Source organism: Coturnix japonica, unplaced genomic scaffold (assembly GCF_054131305.1).
Source record: "Coturnix japonica strain WE unplaced genomic scaffold, WE-NBRP24 Scf175, whole genome shotgun sequence".
In the NCBI taxonomy this organism is placed as follows: domain Eukaryota; kingdom Metazoa; phylum Chordata; class Aves; order Galliformes; family Phasianidae; genus Coturnix; species Coturnix japonica.
This window is the reverse complement of record NW_028189078.1, coordinates 24,121-34,318: the sequence shown is the minus strand read 5'-3', so window position 1 is coordinate 34,318 and position 10,198 is coordinate 24,121. Positions and strand designations below refer to the sequence as shown.

The window sequence follows — 10,198 nt, the reverse complement described above, 5'->3', positions numbered from 1 at the left end:
GTAAATGGGGGGGGTAAAGGGGGTGGGGGGGTAATAAAGGGGGTAATGGGGGTGTAAAGGGGGTGGGCGGGAAGGGAGGTTTTGGGGTGAAAATAGCGGGATTTGGATAAATGAAGGGGATGGGGGGGACAAATAGCGTGGATTTGAGGTCAAATAGAGTGGATTTGGGGCCAAGTATAGTGGATTTGAGGTCAAATAGAGCGGATTTGGGGCCAAGTATAGTGGATTTGAGGTCAAATAGAGCGGATTTGGGGCCAAGTATAGTGGATTTGGGGTGAAATAGAGCGGATTTGGGGCCAAGTATAGTGGATTTAGGGTCAAATAGAGCGGATTTGGGGCCAAGTATAGTGGATTTGGGGTCAAATAGAGCGGATTTGGGGCCAAGTATAGTGGATTTGGGGTCAAATAGAGCGGATTTGGGGCCAAGTATAGTGGATTTGGGGTCAAATAGAGCGGATTTGGGGCCAAGTATAGTGGATTTGGGGTCAAATAGAGCGGATTTGGGGCCAAGTATAGTGGATTTGGGGTCAAATAGAGCGGATTTGGGGCCAAATAGCGCAGATTTTGAGTGCAGATTTAGGACCAAATTAGTGTAGATTTGGAAACATGTAGTGCAGGTTTAGGGTCAAATAGTGCAGATTTGGGGACAACTAGTGCAAACTGTGGGTTAAATAGCAAATTGTGCAGATTTTGGAGTAAATAGTGTGGATTTTCGGCTAAATATTGCAGATTTGGGGTCAAATAGTGCAGCTTTTGGGTCAAATATTGCAGATTTGGGGACAATTAATGCACATTTGGGGTCAAATAGCACAGATTTTGGACCAAATCTTACGGATTTTGGGGACAAATAGAGCGGATTTGGGGCTAAATAGTGCGAATTTTGAGACAAATAACACAGTTTGGGGCTAAATAGAGCAGATCTGGGGCCAAATGCTACGGATTTGGGGTCAAATAGCGCTGATTTTGGTCTAAATACTGCAGATTTGTGGTCAAATATCACAGATTTTGAACCAAATCTTGCAGCTTTAGGTCCAAATAACACCGATTCCAGGCAGCCGAGCCGAGTCCGCTGTGAGGAACGCCGCCATTTTGGGCCTAAACCGGCATCTTTCCGTTCTCTCACCACCAAATGTTCGGCCAGGAGCTTCACCGGGATCTCCCCGCCCTCCTCAGGCAGCTCCACCGCGGCCCGCAGCCGCTCCAGCAGCCTATAAAGCAACGGGAGCCCCATAAGGGTTAATGGCGGCCGGGCCGCCAAGATGGCGGCGCTCCCTGAGGTAACTCCGCGTCGCCGCAGTTTCCCGCTCTCACCTCCTCGCCCGTCCCGCCGCCGCCGCCGCCGCCATATTGCCGCTCGAATCCTCCCGCTCAACGCTTCGCCCCGCCCACTTCCGGCAAAGGGAACCAATGGGAGAAAAGGTGCGCTACGCCCGTCCAATGAGAGAGCGGCGCGGGAGGAGCTGCTTGTGGGCGGCGCCATGTTGGGAGGCGCTGAGGTAACACCCCCTCCCCCCCTCAAGGACCCCTCCTCTAAAAAACACAGCCCCCCCCCCCCCCCTTAAATCCCCCCCCATCCCACAGGATCCCTCTACGAAAGACCCCCAAAGGACCCCCAAAAATCCCCTAAACCGCCTCCAAAAGACCCCCAGAGAACTCCCCAAAGACCCCCAAACTGTCCCCAAAAGACCCCCAAACTGTCCCCAAAGGACCCCCCAAAAGACCCCAAAGGACGCCCCAAAAAAGCCTCGAAGGACCCCCAATCTCCCCCTAAAGGACCCCCCAAAGGACCCCCAAATTGCCCCCAAAAGACTCTTAAAGGACCCCCAAAAGACCCCCAAAGGACCCTCGAAGGACCCCCAATCTCCCCCTAAAGGACCCCAAAACGGACCCCCAAAAGGCCCCCAAAGGACCCTCAATCTTTCCCTAAGGGACCCCCGAATAGGGCCCCCAAAAGACCCCCAAACCATCCCCAAAGGACCCCCAAACTGCCCTCAAAAGACCCCCAAACCAGCCCCAAAACACCCCAAAAGGACCCCCAAACCGCCCTCAAAAGACCCCAAATGACACCCAAAAAGACCCTCGACGGACCCCCAACCTCCCTCTAAAGGACCCCCCAAAGGACCCCCAAATTGCCCCCAAAAGACTCTTAAAGGACCCCCAGAGGACCCCCAAAAGACCCCCAAACTGCCCCCAAAGGACCCCTAAAAATCCTCCAAACCACCCCCAAAGGACCCTCAAAAAGACTCTTAAAAGACCCCCAAAGGACCCTCGAAGGACCCCCAATCTCCCCGAGGGACCCCTCAAAAGACTCCAAAAAGGACCCCCAAAGGGTCCCCAATCTTTCCCTAAGGGATCCCCGAATAGGGCCCCCAAAACACCCCCAAACCATCCCCAAAGGACCCCCAAACCGCCCTCAAAAGACCCCAATGACACCCAAAAAGACCCTCGAAGGACCCCCAATCTCCCCCTAAAGGACTCCCCAAAAGACCCCCAAATTGCCCTTAAAAGACTCTTAAAGGACCCCCAGAGGACCCCCAAAAGACCCCCAAACTGTCCCCAAAGGACCCCCAAAAATCCCCCAAACCACCCCCAAAGGACCCTCAAGAGACTCTTAAGAGACCCCCAAAGGACCCTCGAAGGACCCCCAATCTCCCCCTAAAGGACCCCCCAAAGGACCCCCAAACCGCCCTCAAAAGACCCCAAATGACACCCAAAAAGACCCTTGATGGACCCCCAACCTCCCTCTAAAGGACCCCCCAAAGGACCCCCAAATTGCCCCCCAAAGGACTCTTAAAGGACCCCCAGAGGACCCCCAAAAGACCCCCCAAACTGTCCCCAAAGGACCCCCAAAAACCCCCCAAACCACCCCCAAAGGCCCCTTAAAAGACTCTTAAAAGACCCCCAATCTCCCCGAGGGACCCCTCAAAAGACCCCCAAAGGACCCCCCAAAAAACCCCTAAAGGACCCTCAAAGGGCCCCCAATCTCCCCCTAAAGGACCCCAAAACGGACCCCTAAAAGACCTTTAGACCCCCCCAGGACCCCCCAAATTACTTCAGTGTCCCCCCCCCCATTACTTCAAGCCCCCCCCAGGACCCCCCTTAAATCCCCCCCCCCCAAATTCCTTCAGCCCCCCCCCCCCACTATCAAAGCATCCAATTAACATCCCCCCCCCTTTTTATTTCCCTCAGACCCCCCAAATTGGGGGGAGGGGGGGTTACACAATGACCCCCCCCATACACCAAACATGGGGGTCCCACATTATTATCCCCCCCCCCCCCCAAGGCCCCCCCCCCCCAATTAAAGTCATCGTCGCCGTCGTTGCACCACGGTCCAACCGCCGGGATCTGGGGGGGGGGCGACGTCCATGGCCTGGTATAAAGGGGGGGGGGTTAATTAATGGGGGGGGTTAATTAATGGTGGGCCCACCCCAGCACACCCCGTGTGGCATTGCCCCTTTAAGGAGACCCCCACCCACATGCCCATATACCCCGACTTAGGGTCGTTGTCCCTTTAAGAGCCTCCCGACATGGCAGTGGTGGGCCCCACCCCAGCATGGCGTTGCCCCTTTAAGGAGACGCCCCCCACTCATATTCCTATACACCCGACTTAGGGTCGTTGCCCTTTTAAGAGACCCCCCGACATGGCAGTGGTGGGCCCACCAAGGCACCCCCGGCGTGGCGTTGCCCCTTTAAGGAAAATCCCCTATAGCCCCTATACATCCCCTATAAGTGCTGTGTTATGGGGTTCTATGGGGTTCTATGGGGTTCCATGGCTCCCAGCCCCCCCTATGGGGTTCTATGGGGTTCCATGGCTCCCAGCCCCCCCTATGGGGTTCTATGGGGTTCCATGGCTCCCAGCCCCCCCTATGGGGTTCTATGGGGTTCTATGGGGTTCCATGGCTCCCAGCCCCCCCTATGGGGTTCTATGGGGTTCTATGGGGTTCCATGGCTCCCAGCCCCCCCTATGGGGTTCCATGGCTCCCAGCCCCCCCTGTGGGGTTCTATGGGGTTCTATGGGGTTCCATGGCTCCCAGCCCCCCCTATGGGGTTCTATGGGGTTCTATGGGGTTCCATGGCTCCCAGCCCCCACTATGGGGTTCTATGGGGCTTCAAGGCCTGGTAATGGGGGGGGAGGGGTTAACTAAGGGGAGGATTAAATGAGGGACATTAGGGGGGCTTCAAGGTCTGGTAAAAGGGGGGGGGGGTGTTAATTAAGGGGGGGGTTAATGAGGGTTAATTAAGGGGGGTGGGTTAATTAAGGGGGGGTTAATAAGGGACATTGGGGGGGGGGGGTGATGTCCATGGCCTGGTAAGGGGGGGTTGGGTTAATTAAGGGGGGGTTAATGAGGGTTAATTAAGGGGGAGTTAATGAGGGATGATGTGGGGGGTGGGTGACATTTATGGCCTGGTAAGGGGGGGGGTGGGGTGGGTTAATTAAGGGGGGTGGGTTAATTAAGGGGGGGTTAATAAGGGACATTGGGGGGGGGGGGGGGGGGGGGGGTGATGTCTATGGCCTGGTAAGGGGGGGGTGGGTTAATTAAGGGGGAGTTAATGAGGGATGTTGGGGGAGGGGGGGTGACATCCATGGTCTGGTAAAGGGGGGGAGTTAATTAAGGGGGATGGGTTAATTAAAGGGGGGTAAATGAGGGTCACTGTGGGGGGGGGGGAGGCCCTTCAAGGCCTGGTAATGGGGGGGGGGGAGGATTAATTAAAGGGGGCTTAATGAGAGGCATTGGGGGCGGGGGGGTGATGTCTATGGCCTGGTAATGGGGGGTGGGTTAATTAAGGGGGGGGGGTTAATGAGGGACATTGGGGGGGGTGATGTCTATGGCCTGGTAATGGGGGGTGGGTTAATTAAGGGGGGGGGTTAATGAGGGACATTGGGGGGGGTGATGTCTATGGCCCCCAATATCCCCCCCCATAATAACCCCCCCCATTCATTCTCACCTCCATTGGCTCCGCAGCGCTGCCGTCCCCATTGTCTCCTCCTGGGGGGTCTTCATGGCCGTGGGGGGGGGGGTCTCCATCTCCATCCTTGTGTCCCCCCCCCCCCCTCAATGTCCCCCCCCTCCTCCTCCTCTTCGTCCTCGTCCCCCCCCCTTTGAGTGGCAGCCACCGCAGCCCTGATGCCGGGGGCTCGTAGGGACAGTGAGCTGAGAGCGCGACCCACAGCGGGAACGTCCCCACGGCACGACGCGCCCCACAGCCACAGCAACTGACGGCTCACCTGGGGGGACAGGTAACAACAGGACCCATAGATAACCACATACATGGACCCATAGATGGACCCAGAGATAACCCCAGTGATGGACCTATAGATAACCCCATAGATGGACCCATAGATGGACCCATAGATGGACCCATAGATAACCCCATAGATGGACTTATAGATAACCCCATAGATGGACCCATAGATGGACCCATAGATGGACCCATAGATGGACCCATAGATGGACCTATAGATAACCCCATAGATGGACCCATAGATAACCCCATAGATGGACCCACTGATGGACCCATAGATGGACCCATAGATGGACCTATAGATAACCCCATTGATGGACCCATAGATGGACCCACAGATGGACCCACAGATAACCCCAGTGATGGACTCACAGATAACCCCAGTGATGGACCCATAGATAACCCCATAGATGGACCCATAGATAACCCCATTGATGGACCCATAGATAACCCCAGTGATGGACCCATAGATAACCCCAGTGATGGACCCATAGATAACCCCATTGACGGACCCATAGATGGACCCATAAATAACCCCATAGATGGACCCATAGATGGACCTATAGATAACCCCATAGATGGACCCATAGATAACCCCGGTGATGGACCCATAGATGGACCCATACATGGACCCACAGATAACCCCAGTGATAACCCCATAGATGGACCCACAGATAACCCCATAGATGGACCCATAGATGGACCCATACATGGACCCATAGATAACCCCATAGATGGACCCACAGATAACCCCAGTGATGGACCCATAGATAACCCCATAGATGGACCCATAGATAACCCCATAGATGGACCCATAGATAACCCCATAGATGGACCCATACATGGACCCATAGATAACCCCATTGATGAACCCATAGATAACCTCATACATGGACCCATACATGGACCCACAGATAACCCCAGTGATAACCCCAGTGATGGACCCATAGATGCCCCCCCCCCATTGATGCCCCCCCACCTCCTGCAGGCTCCCGTCCTCCACAGCCGTGTCGAACTCGTTGTCCATCACCTCAGCCAGGAACTGCTCCACCTCGTCCTGCTGCAGCCCGGCTGGTACGGCATGGGGGGCACAGCTCACAGCACCCCATAACAGCCCCATAGACCCCATAACCCCCCATAACAGCCCCATAGACCCCATAACAGCCCCATAACAACCCCATAGACCCCATAACCCCCCATAACAGCCCCATAGACCCCATAACAGCCCCATAACAACCCCATACACCCCATAACCCCCCACAACAGCCCCATAACAACCCCATAGACCCCATCACCCCCCATAACAACCCCATGGACCCCATAACAGCCCCATAACAACCCCATAACAACACCATAGACCCCATAACAGCCACATAACAACCTCATAGACCCCATAACCCCCCATAACAACCCCATAGACCCCATAACAGCCCCATAACAACCCCATAACAACCCCATAGACCCCATAACAGCCCCATAACAGCCCCATAACAACCCCATAACAACCCCATAACAGCCCCATAACAACCCCATAACAACCCCATAGACCCCATAACACCCCCATAACACCCCCATAACACAACACCCCCATAACACCCCCATAACCCCTTATAACCCCCCATAACCACCCCATACCCCCCATAACCACCCCATAACCCCCCATAACCCCTTATAACCCCCCATAACCCCTTATAACCCCCCCATAACCACCCCATACCCCCCCATAACCCCTTATAACCCCCCATAACCACCCCATACCCCCCCATAACCACCCCATACCCCCCATAACCACCCCATAACCCCCCATAACCCCTTATAACCCCCCATAACCACCCCATACCCCCCCATAACCAACCCATACACCCTATAACCACCCCATACCCCCCCATAACCACCCCATACCCCCCCATACTCCCCCATAACCACCCCATAACCCCCCCCCCCATACCCCCCATAACCCCTTATAACCCCCCCATTCCCCGTTACCGTTGTGCTGGAAGAACTCCCCCAGGACCCCCTCCAACCACGTCACCTTTTCGGGGCCGTGGGGACCCCCAAAGCCTTGGTCCACCGCCACCTATAGGGACACAAAGGGACATTGGGGCACCACCACGGCCCCATGGCGGCCCCACAGCCCCATCATGGCCCCATAATGTCCCCATAATGTCCCCATAATGACCCCATACCCCATAGCCCTATAATGTCCCCATAATGACCCCATACCCCATAGCCCCATAATGTCCCCATAATGACCCCATACCCCATAGCCCCATAATGTCCTCATAATGTCCCCATAATGACCCCATACCCCATAGCCCTATAATGTCCCCATAATGTCCCCATAATGACCCCATATCCCATAGCCCCATAATGTCCTCATAATGTCCCCATAATGACCCCATACCCCATAGCCCCATAATGTCCCCATAATGTCCCCATAATGACCCCATACCCCATAGCCCTATAATGTCCCCATAATGTCCCCATAATGATCCCATACCCCATAGCCCCATAATGTCCCCATAATGACCCCATACCCCATAGCCCCATAATGTCCCCATAATGACCCCATACCCCATAGCCCTATAATGTCCCCATAATGACCCCATATCCCATAGCCCCATAATGTCCCCATAATGTCCCCATAATGACCCCATACCCCATAATGTCCCCATAATGTCCCCATAATGTCCCCATAATGACCCCATACCCCATAATGTCCCCATAATGTCCCCATAATGACCCCATATCCCATAGCCCTATAATGTCCCCATAATGTCCCCATAATGACCCCATACCCCATAATGTCCCCATAATGACCCCATACCCCATAGCCCCATAATGTCCCCATAATGACCCCATAATGACCCCATACCCCATAGGCCCACCATGTCCCCATAATGTCCCCATGCCCCCATAATGTCCCTATAATATCCCTATGACCCCAAAGCCCCCCCATGTCCCCATAATGTCCCCACAATGTCCCTATAATGTCCCCATAACGTCCCTATGTCCTATAACCCCACCCATAACGCCTCCATATGGCCCTATAACATCCCACAATGTCCCTATAATGGCCCTATGACCCCAAAGCCCCCCCATGTCCCTATAATGCCCCTATAATGTTCCTATATCCCCATAATGCCCCTATAACACCCCTATGATCCCATAGGCCCTTTATGTCCCCATAATGCCCCTATAATGTCCCCATAATGTCCCTATAATGTCCCCATACTGTCCCTATAATGTCCCTGTATCCCCATAATGTCCCTATAACACCCCTATGATCCCATAGGCCCTCTATGTCCCTATATTGCCCCCAATAATGTCCCCATAATATCCCTATGATCCCATAGCCCCCCCCAACGTCCCCATACTGTCCCTATAATGCCCCCATAACGTCCCCATAGTGTCCCTATAACACCCCTATGACCCCACAGCCCCCCATATCCCCATAATGTCCCTATGACGCCCCTATAATGTCCCCATAACGCCCTTATAACCCCCCATAAACCCCCCCCAAACCAACGCCCCCCCATTAACGCCCCTTCCCCACTTCATTAACCCCGCCCCTTTAGGCCCCGCCCCATTTAGGCCCCGCCCCCCCTAAGCCCCGCCCCCTTTACCTGCAGCGCCGCCCACCCCCCGAGCACGGCGCGCACCCCCTCCGCGAACAGCGCGCCCGCCGCCATGACGGCCGGAAAGCGGACGCACGGTGATGACGTCACATCCGGGTGCCGAGCGCAGCCAAACTCCCATTGGTTGTAGAGGTAGAAGTGGGCGGGGCTAAGACTTAGGGGGCGTGGCTAAGAATTAATGGGCGGGGCTAAGAGTTAGTGGGCGGGGCTTAAAGGGGGCGGGGTTAAAATGTAGGGGCGTGGCTAAGAGTTAATGGGCGTGGTTAAGACTTAGTGGGCGGGGCTAAGAGCAGGGGCGTGACTATGAGTGGGCGGGGCTAAGAGTAGGGGGCGTGGCTAAGAGTTAGTGGGCGCGACTAAGAATTAATGGGCGGGGCTAAGAGTAAGGGGCGTGGCTAAGAGTAGGGGGCGTGGCTAAGAGTAGGGGGCGTGGCTAAAAATTAATGGGCTGGGCTAAGAGTAAGGGGCGTGGCTAAGAGTTAGTGGGCGGGGCTAAGAGCAGGGGGCGTGACTAGGAGTTAGTGGGCGGGGCTAAGAGTGGGGGCGTGGCTAAGAATTAATGGGCGTGGCTAAGAGTTAGTGGGCGTGGATAAGAATTAGTGGGCGGGGCTAATAGTCAGTGGGCGGGGCTAAGAGAAGGGGGCGTGGCTAAGAGTTAGTGGGCGGGACCAAGAGTTAAGGGGCGTGGCTAAGAGTTAATGGTCGTGGCTAGGAGTTAGTGGGCGGAGCTAAGACTTAAGGGGCGGGGCTAAGAGTTAGGGGGTGGGGCTAGGAGTTAGGGGGCGGGACTAAGACTTAAGGGGAGGGGCTAGGAGTTACTGGGCGTGGCTAAGACTTAATGGGCGGTGCTTAAAGGGGCGGGGCTAAGAGTTAGAGGGAGTGGCTAAGAGTAAGGGGGCGTGGCTAAGAGTTAAGTGGGCGTGGCTAAGAGTAAGGGGCGTGGCCTATCTGGAGGAGGAGGGAACTACAGCTCCCAGCAGCCCCCGCGTAGGGGTGTCACGTGATCCGGGTGAGCCTATGGGGGGGGTCTATAGGTTCTATAGGGTTTGGGGGTTCTATAGGGGAGGGGGGGACATGAAGTATGTAGGGGGTATAGATTGTAGAGGGGGGCGCGGGGGGGGATGGGGGGCAGGTTCTATAGGGAGCTATAGGGCTGTAGGGGGCTCTGTAGGGGGTCTGAAGGCTATAAGGGGCCTAAGGGGATGTAGGTTCTACAGGGGGGTTGGGCAGTATAGGTTCTATAGGAGGCTTTGGACAGTATAGGTTCTATATGGGTATGGGGTTGATCGTGAGGGGGCTCTGGGGAGTTCTATAGG

The 10,198-nt window shown here is 55.4% G+C and overlaps 4 protein-coding genes across 4 annotated transcripts in view; 2 read left to right on the top strand and 2 right to left on the bottom strand.

Annotated features, from left to right (window-relative positions):
- The window catches only part of LOC146751022 (uncharacterized), a 909-nt gene extending 773 nt beyond the window's left edge, over positions 1 to 136 (top strand). Inside the window, exon 3 of the mRNA XM_085535769.1 lies at positions 97 to 136. Within this exon, the coding sequence (XP_085391895.1) occupies positions 97 to 136 (40 nt within the window). The remainder of the gene's footprint in view (positions 1 to 96) is intronic.
- Positions 66 to 1,546, bottom strand: LOC146751021 (uncharacterized). Its single transcript, XM_085535771.1, has 2 exons — positions 1,312 to 1,546; positions 66 to 1,208 (listed from the first exon to the last, which is right to left on the bottom strand). The coding sequence occupies exons 1-2, from the start codon at positions 1,344 to 1,346 to the stop codon at positions 668 to 670; spliced, it is 576 nt and encodes a 191-aa protein (XP_085391897.1). The 5' UTR covers positions 1,347 to 1,546; the 3' UTR covers positions 66 to 667.
- A 1,732-nt stretch (positions 1,547 to 3,278) lies between these two features.
- On the bottom strand, positions 3,279 to 9,031 carry LOC146751020 (pre-rRNA-processing protein TSR2 homolog). The gene is made up of 4 exons (XM_085535772.1): positions 8,871 to 9,031; positions 7,231 to 7,321; positions 6,224 to 6,315; positions 3,279 to 3,370 (listed from the first exon to the last, which is right to left on the bottom strand). Exons 1-4 carry the CDS (start codon positions 8,934 to 8,936, stop codon positions 3,305 to 3,307), a joined length of 315 nt encoding a protein of 104 aa, XP_085391898.1. The 5' UTR covers positions 8,937 to 9,031; the 3' UTR covers positions 3,279 to 3,304.
- LOC146751019 (histone lysine demethylase PHF8-like) overlaps positions 8,878 to 10,198 on the top strand; it is a gene marked incomplete at its 3' end in the record, with an annotated part of 25,116 nt that continues 23,795 nt past the window's right edge. Inside the window, exon 1 of the mRNA XM_085535770.1 lies at positions 8,878 to 9,014. The remainder of the gene's footprint in view (positions 9,015 to 10,198) is intronic.

Bases quoted from the DNA above. Each gene is read 5' to 3' on its own strand.
- LOC146751021 (XM_085535771.1), bottom strand. From the start codon at position 1,346: ATGGCGGCGGCGGCGGCGGCGGGACGGGCGAGGAG. The intron at 1,209-1,311 runs GTGAGAGCGGGA...GTTGCTTTATAG, and splicing joins GCGGCGGGACGGGCGAGGAG to GCTGCTGGAGCGGCTGCGGG.
- LOC146751020 (XM_085535772.1), bottom strand. From the start codon at position 8,936: ATGGCGGCGGGCGCGCTGTTCGCGGAGGGGGTGCGCGCCGTGCTCGGG. The intron at 6,316-7,230 runs GTAACGGGGAAT...ATGCCGTACCAG, and splicing joins GGAGTTCTTCCAGCACAACG to CCGGGCTGCAGCAGGACGAG. The intron at 3,371-6,223 runs GTGGGGGGGCAT...CCTTTATACCAG, and splicing joins AGGACGGGAGCCTGCAGGAG to GCCATGGACGTCGCCCCCCC.